Source organism: Cynocephalus volans, chromosome 2 (genome assembly GCF_027409185.1).
Source record: "Cynocephalus volans isolate mCynVol1 chromosome 2, mCynVol1.pri, whole genome shotgun sequence".
In the NCBI taxonomy this organism is placed as follows: Eukaryota; Metazoa; Chordata; class Mammalia; order Dermoptera; family Cynocephalidae; genus Cynocephalus; species Cynocephalus volans.
In genome coordinates this window covers 178,129,296-178,154,703 of record NC_084461.1, presented here as the reverse complement: position 1 = coordinate 178,154,703, position 25,408 = coordinate 178,129,296, and the positions used below count along the sequence as shown (strand labels likewise).

Here is a 25,408-nt window from a genome sequence, read left to right as displayed (position 1 = left end):
TTTCAATGGAAAGTTAAAATTATTTAAGAGCAAACTTTAATTGTGTGCTCCTCTTATTAAATGTCACTGTCTGCAGTTGACAGGCTGGTAGCTGCGCAGGGGGAGAGCTTCATGAGTTGTTTTCCCCAGAATAGCCAGGGAGATCTTTTTAGATGGCCAACAAGGAGATGTGGGTTTTTCTAAGAGATGATTGGTGTATTGTTGGTGCAAGGGACCCAGAGTTGAAATAGTGTAAATATGCATTTAAAATGTCATATTTTCCCTGCTAACACCCAGGTGTTTCCTTTTGTTCCCAGGAAGCCAGTGCTATGCCCTGTCCTCTACTGACTGGGGGTAGACCTCTGCCCACTCTAGAAGTTAAACCGTCTGAAAGGCCTTCGAGCAAAAACAGAGACTCCCTGAGAGAAGAAGAGAAAGAAAAGAAGAAGAAGAAACACAAGAGAAGGTCTCGGTCAAGGTCGCGCTCTCCCAAGCACCATTCGTCGTCCAAGTGCAGGTCTCGGTCACACGCCAAGGCAAAGCATTCTCTCCCCAGTGCCTACCGGACAGCGCGGCGGTCCAGGTGGGTGTGCGGCACACCCTCCACCACCCTCACGACCCCTGTGGCTGGTGTGGGTGCTGGACACATCACTCACATGGAACTCTGTAGAGCTGGGTGAAGAGCTTAACATGAGTACAGCTTTTGTTAGCAGGCATGTGTGCACATGTACATTTGTCTCCTGCAATCCAAATAAGGTCTTTTAAAAAATTTTTATTTTATATTTAACTTTTCAAAGCTACTGCCAGATTTAAAATAATAGGTTCATTTAAATTTTAACAGGTCCTGGAAGCAAGCCTAGCACATTTGCTAAATCTGTGAAAAATTCACAGGGTGTGGTGTGTGAGGATCTTTTGTTTGGTTGGTCTGAGTGAACTTTTTCGTTCTAATCTCTCTTGAATGTGTGAATTTCAGAACAGAGAAAATCTTTACTCCTTGGTCCGTGTTCAGATTCTCCTGTACAGCATCCACAAGTGCGTGTACAGGATGAAACCGCAGTGCAGACCTGTTTTCCCCTTTGCCTGCCCAAGCCCCTTGAGAGTCACTGTTGAACCAAAAGCCACCTTCCTAAGGAGCCAGTTTTTGAGAAAGTGTTTTGACATTTTTGGCAACAGAAATAATAAAATGAAGACATTTAAGGGTCTCAGAATTCACTGCTTTGTAAAAGAATTTAAAAAAAAAAAAAAAGGCTGGCTTGCAGGAGGTTCAGAAAGGCACATTCTATTTAGGACTCTCATGAAGCTATTGTCTCAGTCTTGGATACTTCTCAGTTTCTCTTTGACACAGCACTTGTGTTGTTGGGATCTAGTTTTCTTTAGTAATTGATGTTAGCTTTTTCCTTTTCATAGGAAAAATGCAGATGCCCTGTATGCTTTATGTTTAAAAATATATATATAATTGTATACATTTGCCTGTCAGAATATATCCTAAAAACAATTTTTCACCCAGACCAAACCCTAAGGGCTTGGCAAGCATTTACACCTGTTTGCAGTGAAATTGGATTTACTTCCATGTGAACAAATCTGACCTTCAGCTGTTTGCATTTTTGCTAGTTCTTTAGCAGCTCCACCACTTCCAACCCTCACACACACGCAAAACACCTTGCTGGGTTTTTTTTGAAGGAACAACTTTGCTGACATATTTTCAGTTTTTGGAAACTTCTAGGAATTTGTATTATATTAAAACTATTTTTAAATTTCTCATTTGAAAAAGCTTTTTATATATTACACAACTGAAAATAAGTAACATAGCCCTAAACAAGCCCTCCTAGAAATGCCATGCCCGATAATATTTTTCCCAACTGTCCTTTGCTGTAGGGCTCAAACAGAAGAAAGTATAATTCCTTCACACATCAAAGTCCAGTAACTAACTGTAAAGGCTACTCAAGTCATTTCTTTAGTGTAAGAAATTAATTTAGCTTTAATGTTGAGTATTTAGCAAACAAGGTAGATTCTGATACCAAATATGTAAATGTATCCCGTCTATTCAATTTTTTTCCCCCCTGTAGAATTGCTTGGATTTGACCATCTATTCAGTTTTAAGGAAAGTTGATGTAATGACCGTAAACTTTTCCCCAGGTGGTTGTATTCAGAACTAAAAGTATTCATCTAACACTTGGAATTTTGAATTTCTAGGTTTTATGTCCCTTTTGTTGACTAATCCGTAATAGAGTACATCATAAGTTAAAAACTTTCTGAGTATTATATCTATTATGATAAGCTACCAATTTTACAGTTAAAATATTTTACAGTGTCAGCAGACCTGGGTATTTATGTAACTTACAAAACTTTTAATTTATTTCAATGGCTAAGGTAGTTATCTATATACTTTTAGTTGGTTTTAGTAAAATAACTGATTTTAAGTTCCTAAATAAGTCAGATCTTTGGTGATTGATTTTGCAATTTAGATAAAATATCAAGGCAAAGTGCAACTATATTATAAATTAAGAATATCAGGATTATGAAACAAAATGTTCCAGCAAATTTTGCCTGAGAGCTGGCCCCTGATGATGTGCTCCTTGGTGGCTGAGCATCAGTGAAGGGCTGTCCTGGGCCCTGAGGACATAGATGAGCCAGGCGTTTCTTGCCCTCGCACTCGCCTTGTAGAATCCTGCCTTGCTCGCCTCGCACTTCTGAGAATGGCGAGTCCTGCTGGACCGGATTGCATTTTGCCAAACTGCTTGCAGATCTGCTTCTTTAATCCAGGCCCTGCAGGCACTCATTCCCAGGGATTCTAAATGCAGCAGTTATAAGTCGGGGGGGATGGCATTCTCCTCAGTAATACGAATTATTGAAGTGTAAAAATAATAAAATTTTAAACAAAATATTGAAAGTTCTAATGATACTATCACCATTTCTTCTTTAACTAACTGTCTTTTCAGACAGGACAATTTGTTACAGACGTCACGTCTGCACAGGACATGGCGGACTTGCTTCTTGGCCTGACACAACCTAATCATTTTTAAATGACTACTGCCAGCTCAAAGTAAAATACTGCAGTTGTTAATATTTCTAATTTGTGGTAGGATACTACAGTTGAAATATATTTTCTTTTCTTTGTTAAATATAGTAAACTCTCACGTAAAATGTTTAAGATTACAAAGCTCTTCTATATCATAATGAACTTTTATTTATTATCTATACCGTTTATATGATTGAAGTCCCATTTATTCAGTTTGTCGAAATTATTAGTGACTCAGGATACAAAGGCAAATTAATCATAGAAGAATCTTTAGTTTCAGAAAAATCAGTGTGTTGCTTCTCAAAAAGCATACTGATTATGACAAGGTGGTATTTAGTGTTTTTTAAATAAGTGATGGTTAAATTATAAGTATATTCCTCTTTCACTGTTTTCTATTTTCTGTTTTTATATTGCATCAGGTTCTATACCATAATGGAATGAAGTAGTACCCAAGCAGTTTTTTTACTGCTTAAAACTAAAATTTAATTTTAATATTTTAGGTACTTTTAAACTGAACTTATAAGTCTAAAGCTTGAAACTAAGTTTGTTTTTAAGACTTTTGTTAAGATTACCTGTGGTGTTCATTTGGGTGTCTAAATGAATCTTCAGAGCTAGCCAAGCCTTTGGGAGGTGGAGAGGTGGTGTTCTAGATAGACCTTTGAATTTCATCCTTTTAAGATATCCTCCACTGTAGAGGATCAATCTGTATGACAAAGATACATTTCTTTGTAAAAATTAGCTCCCTAAATATTTTAACTAGGGGGAGGGACTGGGCATTAATATGCCTTTGTTTTGACAGTTTTATTTAACATTCAGAAAGAACTTGGGCCCACCAGTTAGCTTGGTTGGTTAGAGCACAGCCTTACAATACCAAGGTCATGGGTTCAGATTCCCTTACCAGCCAGCCGCCAAAAAAAAAATACAAACAGACAAATTGGAGTCATATTTTAGTTTGAAATTTGTGATTCCTTGCTGTCTTTTTTCCCCCATGATAAACTGTATAGCAAACCAATAAAAGTAATTAATTTAATCTCCTAATCCTGTCCCCTAAAGGAGGAAATGGTATGCTTGAAGTTTTCCATGTGGTAATGTTTAACTTGCTAAAGTGAAGACAGTGGTTTTATATGTTGTAAAGTGAATAGTATCCAAACCCAGATAAAAATGCAGGTGTAGGAAAGAGAAGAAACTATAGCAGGCAATTTACCAAGCTTAGGAAATAAGGAAGAATTTGTAAGGGAAATGTGATCCCCCGTTTTAAACTTGAGAACAACTGAAAGGTGGGAGCTGGGGTAGGTCCAGACCTTGCTGCTGGGTCAGCTGTCGGCTCATTCACTTCCTGCGACCTGTGAGTATCAAGATGAGTGGAGGAGGTGGAGTAGATGAACTGGTTAAGTCTGGGTGAAAAGACACTGTTGATAAAGATGATCACTGTCATTCAGATAGAATTTCTGGGATTTTATCATTGGAAAAATTCTCATTATGCCTTTATTTGAAAGCAAACCATTATGATTATTAAGGAAAAAATACCTGAGTTGTATTATGCTTGGAAGTTTTTAATTCAGACAGTTTCATCTTTAAAAAAATCATTCTACGGATGATTTACTTATAAAATGGAATTTCTGTTTCTTGCACTGTGTTATGGTGTCAATATTAAAAGCCTAATTAACAGAATAAAAACCATTAAAGCTTCTTTAAAGTAGAAATTACAGTTATCTAATGTTTATTTACTGCCCCAATTATGAAATGGACTATTTTCCCAGATAACTTGAAATCTACTGGTAACAGCCACTTCACTTTAAAGAAATCTAATTCTTATAGCCACTGCAAAATAGTATTGTATTTCAAAATTATGCATTCGCAGGCATTAAAAACTAATTTATCTTTCCTGACTATTGAGTTGATTATAGAATTCTACGTTTAAGCATTCCTAGGTGTGATAGTGTCGATGAAGCAAGCTTCTTTCAGGGTTGTGTAGCGCCCAGCCCCGCACATTTTATTCTGAATATGAAGTGTGTGCCTCCGTATCACAGACCCACAGCCTCCCCAGGGACACTGAGCACGGAGCCTTGTCAGAGCAGCTCGGCAGTGGCAGCAGCAGCAGAGCAAGAAAGTTATCAGGCAGCCTCCGCCGCCAACAGATTTGACTCCTGGAGCTCTTTTGAGGGAAAACCTGGTAAAATGTCAAGGTGTCTAACTGACCTCACCTTTGTAATCTGTTATATAAATCTTAGGAAAGGTCTGGAAAAAAAACCAATACCATTTTATAAGTTAAAAAGCAGCTATGCTAGAGAAGACCCTAAAGCCAATTATAGTTTATCCTGGAGCAGGTTCATTCCATGGCTATGATATTTTTCAGGAATGACTCAGGGTTTTCTCCATGACGCGAGAGGGTGGAGTATGATTATAACCTGATCTTTGGAACAACAGCGTGTGTTGTTTTGGGGTTTTATTGTAATTAAAATGATTCAATGTAGAACTTCTTTAAATGGCAAAATCAAACCGCTCTTCTTTATATTGTTTTTGAGTGGGTTGTCATGGATACAGAATGGAAAGAAATGGTGTTTTTTTTTCCAGATTTCTGTTTACTGAAGGTCTTCCTGAAACAGTAATTTTACTGAATGGACAAAGAACTAAAAAGTTCTAAACCCACTGTTTAGCGACCCTACGTTGACCTTGGCCCTCAAATGGGTGAGGGTCTCCGGGGTCTGTGTTGCGGTATGTGAATTATGTCACTGCATGGATAATATGAGCCTGTCTTCAGGCATATGAAAAGGAATGAATATTAACGGATGATTCTGCATCCATGAAATCTCATAAACTTAAATTATTTAGCCTAAACTACAATGGGAATGGCATGTTCTGAATTGGATTGAAGGTTGGAGGCTTCATGCCAGTATACCTAACAGCCGATTCTTGATTACTCCTGCTAAGAGGCCATTAAGTTCAGCTGACTGAGAGGCCATTAGTATGAACAAGAGAAATTTCCAGGAAATCCTCTAATTTCATTCCCTTTTAGTTTCTTCCTATTGCCAGTATTCAAACAAATAGAAATGACTCACTGGGATATCATTGCCTTTCCTTACTTGATGTGGATGGAAATACCAATGAGCTGAAATTTTTAGGGAGATAAAATGGACAAAGGCAAAAGGAAGGAAGAGAAACAGCAGGCCTGAGCTGGCCATAAATTGCATAATCAGACTTTGACTTGTGGAGAGGTAGTGACTATTGACCATTTGAAGCAGCAGCATGTAGCTCCAGCCTCCAAGTAAACCGTGGACTGGTTAAGAGCTTAGCCTTGGTGTGATAGGTGTGTGGAATAGGACAGAGAGACTATCTCTGCTTCCAAGATGGGTTACATTCTGTATCGATAGAGTAGTGAGGCTGGGCGGGGGACCTCTGAGGTCACAGGGTCTGCACGAGCACCGCACTATCAAGCACCCTGCAGACACAGACAGGGTCTGATCTTTGCCTCAGCAGTAGAAAGGGTGATGCTGCCTCAACGACCTGATAGCAAAGTGAAATCGCCATGTCATCTTCTGTCCAGGTCACGCTCCCGGTCCCCTCGGAGGAGAGCTCACTCCCCCGAGAGACGGAGGGAAGAAAGAAGTGTCCCCACCGCCTACCGGATGAGCAGCAGCCCTGGGGCAAGCAGGAAACGGACCCGCTCCAGGTAGGTTGATGGGTGTGCCCGCAAGCGCCAAGCACACGCCTTTGGGGTTCCCTGGGCAGAAAAGGGGTCTGGAGGTTGGATGTCCATGTTTGTGACACAGAGCTTTGGATCACTGAAGGGCAGTGCCATGTCCTTCAGTAGCACTATCATCACTGTTGGACTTAGACCAGCTGAGCGGGCTATGCCATGCTGGATTCAGGGTGCTGTCTGTCAGGGCAGGGGGTCCCCAGGGGTCTGCTGGGGGCCAGATCACCTGTGTCTACCCCCACAGGAGCTCTCGCACAGCAGTGCTTGGGTCCTCTTTTGCCATAGCATCAGTCCTGAGTGTTGCTGCCTCTGCCCTTTTCCTGTCCACAGGGAAGAGAAAGGAAGCACAGGGACACATGGAAAGGGAAATACAAACTTCCGGTCTTAAAGTTCTCCCTGGCCTTGAGTAAATTCACCTGTGTTGACTGGGTGGTACATTACTGGGACTAGGGCTAAAGCCATATCTCCCAAGAGGGGGCCACAGAGTCTTCTCTGGATCCTGCCTTGGCCCCAACAGCAGTGGACAGCTGCCTGCATTAGTGCCAGCAGCGGGCACCTTCCTCTCAACCATGGGTTGCCATCTGGGAACAGCCACATTTGGGTCTCACCAGCTGGTGTCATCACCTAATGCTTTACATCAGTTAGCCGTGTTTCCATCTTCCCGAACATGAGGGCCTCTCGGTGTCTTGTGTCCCCACAAAGGAGTTAACAGAGGTCTGAGGTCCCTGGCTATGGTGGGCAGACAGGCAGCTTTGCTGTCCAAGTGACAGAGTGGCACATAAAAGGTTAGATGGGATTATACCACAGCATGGCCTGGAATTCCATAATGCAGTGCTACTGACATGAAAAGTCAGGACACCCGGGATTCCAGAACCTTCCAGACAGCAAGCCTTGAATTACGTGTGTGCAGCACACACCTGGGATTCTGGACAAATGAACCCAGTCGCTGCCCACACTTCCAGGCAGAGACAGGAGCTGAGCAACCCTGAAGAAGTGTGCCACCTCTCCAGCAGTGCCCATAACAGGAGCAGTTCTTAAAAGTCATGTCCAATGGGAAAAATGTTGCTGTGTTCTGCCTAGTTATGGGATAGTTCCATTAAGTGACAAAATGTGACCTCTTTTTCTTGAAACAGAAAAATCAGTAAAGGAACTGTGAAGCTGATAGATGTCAGTGAAGGTTTCATGTTCAGTGAAGGTTTCATGTACAAACTCATTGTTTAATCCCATACTATTCATGACTGTTCCAGTGCTATGATGAATATTGAAATCCATGTTAGGATTTATTCTTTAAGCAGCTAATTTAACATTTGAAATTTATAATCACCTTTGGTATATGTAAATGACATAGTCTAAAATTAATTCCTTGTAGCAAAAGAGCTCTCTTAACAGAAGAGTCCTTGCTTTGCCCTCAAATTAACCTTTGCATTAAAAGAAAGATCTTGAGAGAAGATGGTGATTATATCAGGAATCAGCAGTGCCTGTACAACCAACCATCAGGCTCAGACATCAGGGAACTTGTATAATCTTCTGACATTATCACTGGAACTTTAATAAGTCATACAAAAGAAGTTAGAATTTACATTTAGTGTGGTGCCGAGCTACCTTGCCCAGTTATGTGGAATTACAACTGTGAGCCCAACTCTGGTTAATTCAATAAGAACTCAGTAGAGGTGAATGTGTGTGCAGTTACTGGTCAATTTTGTAGAAATCCAGGATTCGTTTTATTAGCAATCAAATTATATTAATCCTGTAGTCAGACTGTGTCCCCCCTCCTCCTGTCACATAGCGGGTGGGGTTCTCTTTGCATTAGCGCAGTGGCTTGTAGCTTATCCATCTATCTAGTCACCTCACTTCAATCCTGTAGCGTCACCTAGACAAAGGGGAAAGTGCCTGCTGCCCAGATTTAAAGGATTATTTCTCCAAACATTATTGCCTGTTTCTTTGACTGACTTCTTGTTTTGAAAAATATTTAACAGGAGAGTTTTTTTTTTTTTTTTTTTGTTTGTTTTTTTGTCATTTTTTTGTGACCGGCACTCAGCCAGTGAATGCACCGGTCATTCCTATATAGGATCCGAACCCGCGGCGGGAGCGTCGCTGCGCTCCCAGCGCAGCACTCTACCAAGTGCGCCACGGGCTCGGCCCAACAGGAGAGTTTTTTAAAATAGTACAATGAACATCAATATGCGTATATCTGAATCTCGATTCGGCAGGTGTTAACATTTTGCCACATATGCTTTCTCTCCTTCCCTTCCTTCCTCTGTGTATTTCATGACTCTGATGTTTTTGAAGCATCCAGACCAGTTGTACTATAGAAGGTCCCACAGTCTGTATTCATCTTATTATGTACTCATGGCTAGGTTCATGTTAAATACTTTGGCAAGAATGCTACAGGTCATGTTATGTAATTTTCCATTGCATCACATCAGGAGACACAGGAATGTCAGTTTGTCCCATTTTTTGAGGTGCTGAGTTTAATCACTTGGTTGAGGTTGCATCTGCCTTTTCCTTTGAACGAGTGAGTAACCTGTGGGGTCGCACCATGAGACAGCGCAAATGTTCCCAGCAGCTTTCCTCTCATTGATTCTAGCACCTACTGACTGATGGTCCTTTCCTGAATCAGTTCTTACATAGGTGATCACAAAGTAGCAACTTCCTGATTCTGTCCTTCTATATTTATTAGCTGTCAGTCTTCTCTAAAGAAAAGCTGCCTGCTCCCTTTGTTTTAGCGTTGCTATAGACTTGTGGGGTTTTTGTTTTCTTTTTTGTTGTGCAATAATCCATTATCATTATTATTCTATTTGATGATGACATTATCTCAAATTTGGCCAGTGGGCGCCTTTCACGCCAGCTCCTCTCATGTCCCATTGTTCTTTGAATACTTTTCTGCTTTTTGGCACAAGATATTCCATGTTTACCAGGCACTCTTCCTGCCCCAGCCCCAGGATCAGCCATTTCTCCTAGGAATCCTGGTTTTTCTTAGTGAGCATGTGGAAATCAAGAGCTGACCATCATGAATTTTTTTTAAGAGTAAAATTTGGTACAGTATTGAAACATGTAAAACAACATTCATGAAAAGTATGTTGAGTACGTTATAAAGTGTTTTCACAAGAATCTTAATCAATTCATGTCATAGCACACTTCAACAAGATGTCCTGCTTATTTTATTACCGTTAATAATGAATGATTAGTTATGGTTTTTTGCCAATGAATTCCTATTGCTTACACTGCACTTGGAAAATGGATAAATCCTTGTTCACTAAGTGAATAGGAGTATACTGTTGATGTAAGGTTCTTACATTATACATGAAGTTTTATTAATTTCAGGTAGACTTTGATAATTGAAAAATGCATATGATAATTTTGTAGAACATCCACTAAAAAAAGGTAGCTAAAAAGTGAATAGAGGATATAAAATAGAATTTAAAATACTTTATTAAATTCAAAAGAAAGCAGAAAAGGATGGGGGAGGGGGAAAGAACAAATGGGACAAATGAAAAACATGAACATTGTAGACTTAAAACCTTCCCTACAAATAATTATATTAAATGTAAGCTGACTAGAAACTGCTAAAAGGGAGAGACTTTACTTTTTTTTCCCTACAGCCAAGTTTGCAACTTTTTTTAAGGCAGAGATTTTAGACTATTAAAATGCAAGACCTAGCACTAAGCTACTTATAAGAGACACTTTAAATATAAATGCACAAATAGGTTAAAATTTAAAAGATGGAAAGATACCCAGCACCATGCTGTCTTAATATGAGACATCATAGACTCAAGAAGTGTTACTAGAGATAAAGGGGGGTATTTCATAATGATAAAAGCATCAATTTATAATTTTTTAAATGTGTACATTGAATAAAAGAGCTTTAAAATACTTGAAGCAAAAATGACAGAACTAAAGGCACAGACAGCAAAAAGTGTGGATACAGGAACATGAACAGTGCTGTGAACCCACTGAGTCCAACACCAAAGCACTGCACCCAACAGCTAAAGGATACCTCTTCTTTTGAAATGTTCCTGAAACACTGACCAAGATAGATCATACTCAGTACCATCTAAATAAATCTGTACAGATTCAGATAATACACGGTATGTTCCTTTATCACATGGCATTATGTTAAAGAGCTATAAAAAAATCTGGAAAATCTCCAAATACTTGGAAGTTAAACAACATATTTTTTAATTACCCATAGGTCAAAGAAGAAATCACAACAGAAATTAGAAAATATTTTAATGTGAATGATAGTGAAAATATAACATATTCAAATCTGTCGGGTGCAGCTGTGCTTAGAAGGAAATTGGTAGTTTAAAATGTTTATATTAGGAAAATACAATTAATCTATCTTATGAAACTGGAAAAAGAAGAACAAATTAAACCCAAAGTAAGTAGAAGCAAGGAAACAATAAAGAAAGATCAGAAATAAAATAGAAAACAAACCAACAGAGGAAAATAGTAAAACCAAAAGATGGTTCTTTAAAAATGATCAAAAACGGGCCAACCCGTGGCGCACTCGGGAGAGTGCAGCACTGGGAGCACGGCAACGCTCCCGCCGCGAGTTCGGATCCTATATAGGAATGGCCGGTGCGCTCACTGGCTGAGTGCCGGTCATGAAAAAGACAAAAAAAAAAAAAAAGATCAAAAACTTGATAAATCTTTAGGCAAATTGATCAAGAATGAAAGATCCTGCAGACATTAAAGGGATAATAAGGAAATAAATCTTACTCCAGTGAATTTGACAACTTAAATGAAATGGGCAAATTCTCTGAAAGAAACAAATTACCAAACTGACACCAGAAGAAGTAGATCGACTGAGTAGCTCCATATCTGCTAAAGAAATTGAATTTATATTTTAAAATCTTTCCACCAAACTCCAGGCACAGATGGCTTCACCAGTTAATTCTAACAAACTTTCAGGAAAGAACGGGTACCAATCTTATAGACCCTCTTTAAAGAAAATAGAGGAGGGAATACTTCCCAATTCATCTCATGAGGCCATTATAACTCTGATACCTCAAGCAGACAGGGAGTGTGTGTGTGTACATGTGCATGTGTGTATTCACAAACCAGTACCCAAGGACATAGTTGCAAAAATCCTTGACAAAATATTAGCAGACTCAGTATTATTCAGATATCTGCTCTCCCTAAAGTGATCTATAGATCCAATCCCATACCAATCAAAATTCCCACAGGCTTTTGTAGAAATTGACAGACTGCATTTCCATACAATTTTAGAGTGATAGAAGCCTAGAGTAGCCAGAACAATCATGAAAAAGAACAAAGTTGGACGACTTTTACTACAAGATTTCAAGACTTACTAGGAAGCTAAAGTTACCAGGACAGTGTGGTAGTGGCATACGGATATACAAATAGAGCAGTGGAACAGAATAGAAAGTCCAGAAAGCCCACCCTTACATTACCAAAATTATTTTTGACAAAGATGCCAAAGTCATTCAACGAGAAAAGGAAAGTCTTTGCAACAAAACTTGCTTGAACAGTTGTATATCAGAATGAAAAGAAGTGAAATGCACACCATGTGCAAAAGTTAATTCAAGATGGATCATAGATCTAAACATATAAGCTAAAATCATTGTTTTTTGAAGACAACAGAATATATTCATGAACTTGGGGGTGGCAAGAATTCCCTAGGGTATAGGAAACCCTACTATAAGAGGAAAAAATTAGATTTAATGGAAGCCAAAAACTTCTCTCAAAAGGCATAGTTAAGAAAATGAATAGGGGGCCGAGCCCGTGGCACACTCGGGAGAGTGCAGCGCTGGGAGCGCGGCGACGCTCCCACCGCGGGTTCGGATCCCATATAGGACTGGCCGGTGCACTCACTGGCTGTGTGCCAGTCACGAAAAAGACAAAAAAGAAAAAGAAAAGAAAAGAAAATGAATAGGTAAGCCCCAGACTGGCAGAAAATATTTGCAGTACATATCTTTGTGTCAAAGGCCCGTGTCAATACCATGAAGACAAACCACCCAATTACAAAGCAGGACAGATTCAGCAGCCCCTCCCCTAGCAGACTCACTCCTGGGCCACTGAGGGAAGTACAACCACTCACCTGGCCCCAAGAAGTGGCACAGTGGACTGGTCCCAGCAGACCCACACCCAACTAGCTGAGCCAAAGCATGCCCACGCCCCTGACTCTGCAACAACCTGGCTTGCATGCCCCTGGAGGACCTGCCCCTAAGTCTTTGAGCTATCATACATGCACACACCCAAGTGAGAAACAGCCTGTAGACATATACCTGGTGGGCCCACACCTAGTCAGAGAATCAGCATGGTGACCCTGCCACTGTCAGACCAGCCCTAGAATCTCTGACATGCCACACCCCCACACCCCCAGCTTGAAAAATCAGTCCAGCAACCCCATCCTCAGTGAGCCAGTTCCTGAGACCACTGGCCCTCAGTGAGCATGCGCACACTCCCAGCAAAGCCATGACACTACCACCACAAACCCCCCAAGCATAGGCCGCTGAGGCACACACATACATAGCAAAAATGACTTATAGCTGAAGAAACTATGCAAGAGTCTATGCTACTGCACCCATCCAGAACAAAGCCATTGTACTCTACCCAGCTGACACCCAGAGACACTCTTGCAGGTGAAAGTCCATTGTCATGCAAGCCACTCTACAAAGAGGTGACTGTTTCACCAGATGCACAGATTTCAATGCAAGGAAACAAGAAACATGAAAAAACAAGGAAACATGACACCACCAAAAAAAAAAAAACAGAAACTGTCAGCTTGCCAGAAAAGGGATTCAAAATAATGATCTTAAGGAAACTCACTGAGGTATGAGAGAATGCAAACAGTTAAGTCAGAAAAACAATTAATGATCTGAATGATAAATTTTATATAGAAATAGATAATATCATTTTAAAAATCAAACCAAAATCTTGGAATTTAAGAAATCATTGAATGAAATAAAAAAAAATACATCTAGGAGTCTCAACAACAGGCAAGGAAGAAGGAATTTCTGATCTTGAACACAGCTGTTTTGAAGTAACCCTGGAAGACAAAGAAAAAAGAATTTTAAAAAGTTAGCAAAGCCTACAAGATTTATGGGATGTTTACACGAGCAATCGAATTATGGACATTCCAGAGGCAGAAGAAAACAAAAAAGGCATTGAAAACATATTTAATGAAATAATAGCTGATAACTTCCCTACTGTTTGGAAAGATACATCAAACATCCAAATTCAGGAAGCTCAAAGATCCCCAAATAGAGTCAACCCAAAAATGTCCTCTCCAAGACACATTGTAGTCAAACCGTCAAAAGTTAGAGAGTGAATTTTAAATATAGCAAGAGAAAAGCATCAAGTCACTTATAAAGGAATTCCCGTTAGACTAACAGCAGACTTCTCAGCAGAAACCCTACAGGCCAGGAGAGAATGGGATGATATATTCAAAATAGTGAAAAAACACTGCCAGCCAAGAATATTATACCCAGCAAAGTTATCCTTCAGAAATGAAGGAAAAATAAAGTCATAGACAAACAAAGATTATAGGAATTCATTACCAGTAGTCCGGCCTTACAGAGAAAGATTAGGGGAGTCTTACATCTAGAAGAGAAAGAACAGTAACAACCACCATGAAAACACCTGGAAATATAAAACATACTGGTAGAATAGATACATAAAATAGAAAGAGGAAGAAGTCAAACCTTATCAATACAGAAAATCACCAAACTGCAACAATAACAATAAGAGAGGAAGAAAGGAACAAAGGATACACAATACAATCTGAAAACAACCAACAAACAAAAAAACATGACCCATCCATATGCTGCCTACAAGAAATACACCAAACCTACAAAGACACATACACTGAAAGTGAAGGGATGGAAAAATATTCCTGCAAATAGAAAACAAAAGCGAGCAGTAGTAACTATCACATAAAACAGACTTTATTTAAGATAATAAGGCTTTTATTTTTCATCCACAATATACATAAACAGTAACAAAAATAGACTTTTAATCAAAATCGGCACTAAAAGATGAGGAAAGACATTTTATAATGATAAAGGGATCACATAACAATTACAAACATATGCACCCAACACTGGAACACTCAGACATATAAAGCAAATATTTACAGATCTAAAGAGAGAGATTAATGCCAATACAATAATAGCTGGGGGACTTTGTCACACCACTCAGCATTGAACAGGTCATTGATACAGAATATCAGTCAATTCCATAGACCAGCTGGACCTAATAGACATTTACAGAACATTTCATCCAGCAGCTACAGAATACACATTCTTTTCATCAGCACTTGGAACATTCTCCAGGATTGACTATATGCTGGACCACAAAACTAGTCTCAGCAAGTTCAAAAAAATTGAAATCATATCAAGTATTTTCCTGACCATAATGAAATAAAACCAGAAATCAATAAGAGGAACTTTCAAAACTACATAAATACATGGAAATTAAACAACATGTTCCTCAATGACCAGTGGATCAAAGAATGTACTAAGAAGGAAATTCCTTGAAACAAATGAAGACAGAAACACAACATACCAAAACCTGTAGGATCAGCTGAGGCAGTACTAAACGGAAAGTTTATAGCAATAAACACCTACGTCAAAAAAATAGATTTCAAATAAACTAACAGTGCACCTCAAGAAACTGGAAAAGCAAGAACCAACCAAACCAAAATAATCAGAAGAAAAGAAATAATAAAAATCAGAGCAGAAATAAGTGAAACAGACTAAAAATATAATACTAAAGATCAACCAAACAAAAAGTTGGTTTTTTGGAAAGATAAACAAAATTGACAAACCATTAGCCAGGCTAAGAAAAAGAAGAAAAGACCCATATAAAATCAAAAATGCAAAAGGAGACATTACAACTCTACCTCTGAAATACAGAGAATCATTAGAGACTATTATGAACAACTGTATGCCAGTAAATTTGAAAACCTAGAGGAAATGGATGAATTCCTGGACACGTGACCTACCAAGACTGAACCAAGAAAAAATGGAAAAAATAAAGCAAAAAAAAGTAACGAGATTGAACCAGTAATAAAAAGTTTCCCAATAAAGAAAAGCCCAGGACCAGATGGCTTTACTGCTGAATTCTGCCACACATTTAAAGAAGAACTATTACTGGTACTTCTTAAATTATTTCAAAACATCAAAGTGGACAGACTTCTCCCAAACTCATTCTACAGGGCCAAGCGTTACCCTGATACTAAGACCAAGCAAGGATGCAACAAAAACAAACTACAGGCCAATATCCCTGATCAACATAGATGCAAAAACCCTCAATAAAATACTAGCCAACCAAATCAAATAGAGTATACACCATGATCAAGTGAGATTTATCCCAGGTGTGCAAGGATGGTTCAACATATGCAAATCAATAAATGTGATACACCACATCAACAGAATGAAAGAAAAAAAACATGATCATCTCGATCAAAATGGAAGAAGCATTTGATAAAATTCAGTATCCCTTTGTGATAAAAACTCTCAACAAATTAGTTATAGAAGGAAAGTGTCTTACTTCAAATAAAGGCTACATATGACAAACCACAGCTAACATCAGCTTTTCCCCTAAGAACTGGAATAAGACACCACTTTTATTCAACATAGTATTAGGAGTCCTAGCTAGAGCAATTAGGCAAGAGAAAGAAATAAACAGCATCCAAATTGCAAAGAGGGAAGTCAAATTGTCCTTGTTTGCAGGTGATATGATTTTATAGAGAGAGAAACCTAAAGACTACCAAAAAACTCCTAGACCTGACAAATTCTGTAAAGTTGCAGGATACCAAATCAATATACAAAACTCAGTAGCATCTCTACACCGGCAACAAACTAGCAGAAAAAGAATCAAGGAAGCTATCCAATCAACTAACAACAAGAAGAAAATAAAATACCTAGGGATAAATTTAACCAAGGAGGTGAAAGATCTCTACATGATAAACTATAAAACACTGATTAAAGACATTAAAGAAGACACAAAAAAAATGGCAAGATATCCTATGCTCATGGATTGGAAGAATCAATATTGTGAAAATGACCATGCTACCCAAGGCAATCTACAGATTCAGTGCAGTCCCTGTCAACTATCAGTGACAGAAATAGAAAAAAACAATAGAAAAAATTTATAGAGAACAGAAGACCCTTTTTTAATTGTTTCTTCCTTTGAAATCCTAGCATATATTTATAGACAAAAAATGCACAAAACTTTTTGCAATTTAGAAAACCACACTCTTGTACAGTTTCTATATCTGTGTATCTGATATTAAGAACAGCATCTCCATTTATAACCTCTTTTCCTCCTTGTTGGGCACATCAGACAGGCTTCCAGAATATGCTAGGTCACTTGCCTACAGCCTCAGCTTACCACATACACCACTTTACAGCAACTGGATTCAAGGTGCCAAACTGTCACCACCTCTGCCAAGTTCCTCCTAGTTTTTGATAATGCAGAGTTGGAAAGCCCAGGCCTTGCCATGCCAGTGTGCCAAATTACCTTGCTGGTGCCAGTGTAGTCTGCTCTTACCCACAGCAGTACAAGGATCCCACCCTGAAATGCTAATCCCCTCAGCTGCTCACTACTGTCCCCACCAGAGGATGACATGCCTGGACGCATTGTGGGCGCATCTGTCCCATGGCTGTGTCTGAGCTTTTCAGGACCTGCTGCTGGTGCTCATAGGTTCGTGACACCTCTGGGAGCCAGCACTGATGTGGCACTGGAGATGGTGATGGGCATGGCCCTGCGGTGGAGCCTGCTCTGCAGTGCAAACACAGCTTCAGTTGCGGAGTAGAAGCATTTACATCTCAGGGAAAGGGACCAAAGAAGTGCACAAAGCCAAACAGTCCTCATAGGGGCAGAGCTGGGTTTAATACCTCGGCGACAGTTAACCCAGACTTGGGGTGAGTGGGCGTGTCTCCCTGGAGGAGAGAGGGGTGCGGGTTGGATGAAGCTGGATCATAAAGGGGTGGGCCAGGTCAGGAAGAGCCTCTGTGCCACACTGAGTCCTAAGGAAACCCAGACACATCCAAGCTGTGGGAACCGCGACCCCAGCAGAGATGCAGAATCAGATGGCAGGGGGGTGCCACGTTCACGTCCTGACTTGCAGCTGAGCAGTGCGGGTGCGCTGTGACAGCAGGGTCTGGGCAAGGCAAGGAGGTGTCTGGCAGCAGGACCACACCCAGGAGGAGGGTAGGGAAGGAGACACCAGGCCTGAGAAGCTGCGGTGAGTTGTCCATGCAGAGAACTTCTGAGAAATAGTTGAAGACAGGAGAGCCAGCTCGTGGCTGTGGCATCTGTCACACGTGGTGGGGGTGGAGTCCTGACAACCTAGAGGGGCGGGCGTGAGAAAGGTTCAGGCCTGCCTGCCAGATGCGTTGCTTCACCAAGTGAATATGCTCCCCCTTGGTTTAATCTGGTTAAGGGCATGGGAAAGGTCACGTGGCACAGGTGTGGGAATGGAGCTGGGGAGGTGGGTAGACATGCTGCCAGGGTCTGGGGAGAGCTGCTGGGTGGAATCGCTGGGTGGGCATTGCCTGGCCTTTCAGACGCAGGTGTGCTCAGCAGCCACATGGTCAGCAAGAGCCACCAAACTTTTCTGTATGTAATACTTTAATAGTTTTTATGTCTTTTTGGAAATTCTCACTGAATCAGCATAAATGAAAAAGCAGCATAAACTGCATTTATTTGCTTATGGTAGGTATTTTAAATGCAGATAAACTGCTGATTGTCTCTTAAATACCACAGGCATTTTACCTAAGACCTGTAAACAGGGACAAGCTTCCTTCTGGATGACTTTTGTTAAATCTGTTGATTGTTTTGCTAAGGCCATCAGTTTTGAGTTAAATAAAATGAGCATCGCTTTTGAAAAAATTGATGTGTATAGAAAGATTCAGTTGCTGAATTGTCCCTTGAGAATCACTTATTCAAAAACTATTTCTGACCCTGAGCTTTGTCTTTCACGCTCTGCCTTTAAACCAAATGTACATTTCTCTCACAAAAACACTTTCCTTCCAGAAGTCCCCATGAGAAGAAGAAGAAGAGGCGGTCACGATCAAGGACCAAGTCTAAGGCCAGGTCTCAGTCGGTGTCCCCGAGTAAGCAGGCAGCACACCGGCCCACGGCCCACTCAGCCCACTCGGCCAGCGTCTCTCCTGTGGAGAGTCGGGGCTCCAGCCAGGAGCGTTCCAGGTGACCCCCCACCTCTGGGTGGTTCTCGCCGGGGAAGGGTGGAGGGGGCCCTTCCTCCCCAAGCTCTCATCATTTGTCCTCGGGGGAGTTTTGGGAGCCCCACCCTAGCTCCCATTGGACAGAGGAAACCACCATGTGGCCTCAACTGAGAGTCCCACCCTCAGACGTGATCACGTTGGTGGGTGGGCTTCTCTAAATTGATGATTTGCTGAGTCCTGCTACGTGCAGAAGATGTCCCTGCCATGCCCAGCAGTAGAGGGTGTTCGAGAGACAGTGTCTCAGCATGACAGCAGCCTTGCTCAGAGAAGCCATTTTAGACCACCCTGAGATGCTGCCTTTTAAATTCATCCCACACAGGGGACAGGAGACTCACTTATTTTGTCCTGGGTGAGGTGGATGAGATGGTAGCCCCAGCTGCAGAGACCACAGCGTAATCCTAATGGACCAGGCACTGGGGCTCTGCAGTGACCGGGGGACCCAGAACTCCCTCAACATGTCACCAAGCCATAGAAGCCAGAGCTAAACTAGCTTCCCAACTAAATGGGATGTGGGGACATCAACGTCCAAACTGATTATCACGTGGTATAAAGCCTGGCAGCATCACAGACACAGGTATCTGCATCCTGGGCTTGGTGGCTCAGTTGATGGTAGCCCACAGTCATAAGGAGGCTTTTCCTGTCCAGGTTCCATCTGCTCAACAGTGGACTTGGAGTCAGATACCCTCCGCCTGCCCACCCATACCCTGGCAGAGGCTTGCTCTCACCAGCATGCATAGTGGGCACGTTTGTCATATGATGCTCTGTAGTTGGCTTGAACTTTTACATGTTAAAGCCTCCACTCTCTCTGTCTGTATTAGGGGAGTTTCTCAGGAAAAAGACGCTCAGATCTCTTCAGCGATCGTCTCTTCCGTGCAGAGCAAAATAACTCAGGTGAGCAGGGCATATCTCTCCTTCCTCCCATCTTCTTATGAAAAGGCCTCGGGTCTCTGCTTATTTTCACTCCCCGTCCCTCATTTCATCAATACCATCTGTGGATGGGTCCTGCAGGGCCAGCAGCTCAAGACCCTGGAGGTGCTGTGGCCTGGCAGCCCCCAGAGCCTATGCACCCTGGACCCACATGACATCCTCCCAAGGCAGCCACCCCGGGGGCCCTGCACCCCGAGCCATGCCATGAGGGTGACTGGGCCTTGGTGTAGCCCTGCCCTGGGATGCATTCCCAAGGCCTCCTTCAGTCGTGGGAAGCGCTGTCTATTGTCCTTACCACCACCTCGTTCATACATTTCTTCAGCCGTGTGGACAGCCTGGTTCCTGGGTCTCAGCAGGCAGCTCACAGGGTCTCCTCTCTGCCTCCTTGCACAGGATCTCATGGCCAAAGTAAGAGCAATGCTTGCGGCTTCCAAAAACCTACAGACCAGTGCCTCCTGAGATAGCAGCCCCACCGGGTGGGGACAGGTGCCGTGCACAGCGACTAGTGTGGGGCTTGTGGCTCCCAGAGTCTGAGGTCACAGAAACGGGGACAGCTGAAGAGCTCGTTTCATTACAGACCCATCACAGAACATCGTCCAGATCTTCCACCCTGGGACTCCCTTGGACAATTGGTGGTTTTTGTAAATTAATTTTTGATGACATTTTCAGTTTAAGATTTTTGACCAGCAGTCTCTTACCTGTATATTTGTAAATAATATCATGTTTCTGTGGAAATGTATTATCAAATAAAATGGGAGGATAACACCTTTTCTAGCTAGCAGCTTTGGGACAGTTTCTTCTTTCTTTGGCTGCGGGTTTATTTTTACCATTTCACGTCTGTCTTGGGATTCTGCCATATGTTCATTATACAGATGTGGCGGGAGGTGTGGACAGCTGTTGGGCTCACCTGTCCAGATCCCTTCCCCTCCTAGTAGCAGGGGCTCCCTCCTCCCCTACCCCCATGCCTCCTCCTGTCCCTGGCCCCCTTCCCCTGGCTGTAGTCACAGCCAGGGGGAGGGCAGGTCCCGGCACTCTCTGCAGCCCCCTTACCGAGCAGAAGGGAACTGCTGGCTCTGCAGGTATCATCTGGGAGCCAGGATCCTCCCTCAGGTCTGGGCACCAACACGCATGGCTGTGTGCTGCCTTTGTCTCACTTGAGCGTGAGCAGCTCACTGTGCAGCTTACTCCCTGGTGATCTTCCAGGTACTCGGTGCTTTGGGCTCACCACAGGTTTTGGCCGTGTCAGTGAAAATGCAGATTGTGTGTCACTGGCCATTGGGGCATCGAGTTTTGTCATCTCCACAGTGCTCTCATGCCAGGCACATAACAGGCTGGTCCCAACACCAGAAATGAGGCTTCGCTGTCTTGTCCATGGTGTGAAGTTCAGAGTAATGCTTTCATCCGCACTAAATTCTCTAGTTCCCTTAAATGCCTTCTGGGCCAATATCAAATTTCATTCTCACTTCTGCTGATTTACCAGAACCCAAAAGTGGAATTTGTGTTTCCCTCCTTATTAAGTAGAATCCTTCCTGGACCCCGACTCTGGTCACAGCCCTTCCACTCCAGACATCTCATGCCCCCTGCAGCAGAGGAGGCAGGCTGGAGAAGGGGGCCACGACCCCGAGGTACAAGCAAGCTGTGTGTCCAGAGCAGCCCAGAAATGCCACAGACACCCAGGCCAGGCAGCACAAAAAGCCACCTCCCTGGCTCTGGCCCACAGTTCCCACATGAGCACCTACCCCATATCGTCCCACATATATCCATGTCACATCAGTGCATGTCTGAACACACCATACAGGCCTTTTCACGCAGCTGGTGGCCTGTTTCACACAGAGTTCTGTGCTTTTTTTGATGTGTTTGTTTTGAGACAGCACATTGTCAGCACTCAAGAACCTGCCCCTCCTTTCCAGTTGCTGTGACAGTCCATTCAGCACGTGCTATGGGCACCTGCTGTGTGCCCGCTTGTTGACAACATCCACACCCAGCCCCACGCTCACTCCTTCCTTCCCTGGGAGTGTGCCATGGTTTAATTCCTCAGCTTTCCAGTGGCTGCTCCTAGGGTTGTCTGTGGTCTTTGCTGCCAGACTGACACAGCAAATTGCTTCTGCCACCAAGTGCAGGTAAATGCCTAGAGGCAGAGTCCCGGGTGAGACAGTGCGTGTACTGTGAATTCTGGCACAGCAGTTGCCCTCCAGAAAGGGCTCCTAGCCAGCAAAATATGGGTGCCTTTTCTACACCTCATCTATACAGTATAATTTCAAACATTATCTTTGCTGAATCAGAAAGTTCTCATTTTAATTTCTTTTTTTTTTTTTTTTTTTTTTTTAAAGATGACCGGTAAGGGGATCTTAACCCTTGACTTGGTGTTGTCAGCACCACGCTCAGCCAGTGAGTGAACCGGCCATCCATATATGGGATCCGAACCCGGGGCCTTGGTGTTATCAGCACCGTACTCTCCCGAGTGAGCCACGGGCCGGCCCTTAATTTCTCTTTTTAATGACAAGTAAGATGGATCAGCTATAGTTTCTTTACATGGGAGAATTTGTTTTTTTATGTAGCCATTTTGTGTGTGTGATGGCTTCCAGGTGCCGTGTCTCACTGAGACAGGATCCATGCGTGCCAGGGGTGATTGTGTCTCGCTCCCCTGTGTTCACACTTCATGTTTTACTCGCAGTCGCTTGTTTAGCTGTGTTATTTTCCAGTGTGCAGCGTCTGGGATTATGAACCAGAAGTAAGAGTCTCAATGGCGGAAAGACTTCTCTGGGGCCAGAATCAGCAGGACAGTGACTTTATGTTTGCACCGTTGAGTGGATATTTACATTGGGGGACTCAGAGCACATCTGGAGTGGTCTGCTTGGAATTCCCCAGGGAGTCTGTAAGGTCCTGCCTGAACCAAGCTCATGGAACAGTACTACACCGACTCGTGGTGTGCTGATTTGGAAGTGCCTTGGGAGCATTGGGTGACAATGAAGGGCAGCTTCAAGACTTCGGATGCAATGTGAGTGTTAGATGACTTTAGCGGGTGGTGCTTCGCGAGCTCCTGAGAGCAGCTAGCTGTTTACTCACCCAGATATAGACGTCAGGGATTTTGTGTTTGGGGATCCACGAAACATGTAACCACATCACTTCGGAAAAAGGAGAGACCCCATGGTCTTGCCACTGGGTCAGTGACCTTTCATGTCCCGGGGCCTTCCATCCCGAAATTCTGTGTGGCTGGAGTGGTTGCCCAGGGAAGGGGTAGGTGCTGGCCTGGGATGCCTTGCCAGGTCACTGCAGCCCCCAACCATAGCCCTGCCTTGGGAAGACAACCCGCCCGACCCCTCTGTCTGCTCCAGTCTCCAAAATTACCATTTATGACGGCCGCAGTTTCCCAAGGAAATGAACGTGGTGGCGTCACTATACACACCTTCCCAGGTGAACTCGACAGCACACTTGCACTTTGTTATTTAAATACTGGGAAATTGGGCTTTTCACAGTGTGTGTGGTCCACGTTCCTGTGTATGTGCTACATTCCTGATTCCACGTTACTGTTGAGGACCACGTATGCTATGCCATAAGTGTCGTGCTGTATGGGCAATGGAAGAGATTTTTTTCAAGGGTGACTTTGACTATACCCCTTGCCCATGTGAGAGGCAGCCCCACCCCACATGGCCTACCTCCCATTTAGAGATTTAGACGACTTCCCAATTTTCACCATTATGAGGGATTCTGCTGTGAGCATTTTGGTAAAGAGTTTCTCTCCTTTAAAAAGATTCCTTCCTTGTGGTATATTTATAGTAGTTTTACTGGATCATTTCTAAGGCTCTTTAAATATGTTAATAAAACTGTTCTCAAAAATATTTCCCTGTTTTTAGTTAGGCTGGCTATTTTGTCAGAATTTGCTTTGTCCTTGGTTGTCAGATCAGCATGCTCTCTTCCCTCCTGGGTGTTACCTGTGTCTGGACCTTTACTCTCCGGCCCAGATGTGAGCTGAGCTTCCCAGAACAAGATGGGAGCCGCAGACGAAAGAGAGCAGGCGGGGAAGAAAATGACTGGAAAGAAAGCATTTGGCAGGAGATGGGCCAGGTGGGCCAGAGAGTGAGGTATTGCTGAGGAATTCAAAAACTTCAACCTCAGGGCTGATCTCAGCACATAGTTTTCACCAGAATTTGCGGGTTTTCTTAATTTATTTATTGTTATTGTACATGTTTATGGGGTACAGTTTGTTTTTTCAACACATGCATATATTGTATAATGAGCTAACGGGGGTTTTATTTGTCTTGAGTAAATGATGCATTCGCATGGCTAAATGTTAGTTTCTTGTGAATTCTTCCAAGTTCCTTTTTACAAATACAAGCAAATATAAAAGCATATTGTCCCTTCTCTGGCCCCCACAACACACACACACACATCTGTGCACAAGGGAGATGTATATTGTGTGCCTGCTTCCTCTTGCTGTCGCAGATACTGTTTTGGAATTATTTCCTTATCTATATGTAAAGAGCCCCCCTTTTTTTTTTTTTATGCAGCTGGCCAGAATAGGAATCCAAACCCTTGATCTCGGTGTTAAAACACCACGTTCCAACCAACTGAGCTAACCAGCCAGCCTCCTTCTTCTTTTAATAATAATTTATAATAATTTTTTAGGACAGTTTTAGATTTATTAAAAAATTACAAAGATAATACAAAAAGTTCTCATATACCAGCACCCAGTTTCCCCTCCTATTAGCATCTTACATTAGAATGGTACTTTTATTACAGCTAATGAACCAGTATTGATGCATTATTATTATTATTATTATTATTATTATTATTATTATTTATTTTATTATTATTAGCTAAAGTTCATGGGCTGGCCAGTTAGCTCCCTTTGTTAGATAATGGTGCTGACAACACCAAGGTCAAGGGTTCTGATCCCCTTACCAGCCAGCTGCCAAAACAAAACAAAAAAAGATATAACTAAAAAATAATAATAAAGTTAATACTTTCTTCAGATTTCCTTCACTTTTACCTAATGTTCATCTTCTGTCCCAGGATCCCACATTGTATCTAGTTGTCCTGTCTCCTTAGGCTCTCCTGGGCTGGGGAAGTTCCTTATTCTTTTTATAGCTATGTAATATTCCATTTTATAAATGGAACATTGCTGATTAACCATTCCTCTTCTGAGGGCCATCTGGGTTGTTTCTGATCTTGCTATTACAAATAACAAATAACATGAGAAGTTATTTCTCATGTCTGCTCAAACTTCTTTAGTATAAAACAGGATTCAGCAAACTTTCAGCAAAGGCCTTCTAGTAAATATTTCAGGATTCTCAGAGAACCATTTCTATAGCAATTACTCAGCTCTGCTGTTGTAGCAAAAAAGCAGCCACAGAATATGTAAGTAAATGGGTGTGGCTGTGTCCCTGTGAAACTTTATCTATGGACATGAATTGGAATTTCATATAATTTTTACATATCACAAAATATTCTATGTTTTTACAACTTTCTATGACAAAGTTGATTTACAACTAGAAATGTAAAAACCATCGAGCTCACTGGCCATGCGAAAACGGCCAGCAGGCTTGACTTGGCCCGTGAGATGCA

At 42.1% G+C, this 25,408-nt stretch overlaps 1 protein-coding gene across 7 annotated transcripts in view; it reads left to right on the top strand.

Moving 5' to 3' along the window:
- Positions 1-20,621, top strand: part of SFSWAP (splicing factor SWAP) — an 81,240-nt gene extending 60,619 nt beyond the window's left edge. For 4 of the 7 annotated variants that reach the window (XM_063086818.1, XM_063086816.1, XM_063086820.1 and 1 more), the window contains 6 exons: positions 297-562; positions 5,029-5,184; positions 6,543-6,668; positions 18,705-18,878; positions 19,735-19,807; positions 20,237-20,621. In XM_063086818.1, the coding sequence (XP_062942888.1) occupies positions 297-562; positions 5,029-5,184; positions 6,543-6,668; positions 18,705-18,878; positions 19,735-19,807; positions 20,237-20,302 (861 nt within the window). In that variant the 3' untranslated portion in view covers positions 20,303-20,621. Of the gene's footprint in view, positions 1-296; positions 563-5,028; positions 5,185-6,542; positions 6,669-18,704; positions 18,879-19,734; positions 19,808-20,236 lie in introns of those variants that run through there. The other 3 variants (XM_063086817.1, XM_063086823.1, XM_063086822.1) reach the window with 2 other exon arrangements.
- The last annotated feature ends 4,787 nt before the right edge of the window (positions 20,622-25,408 follow it).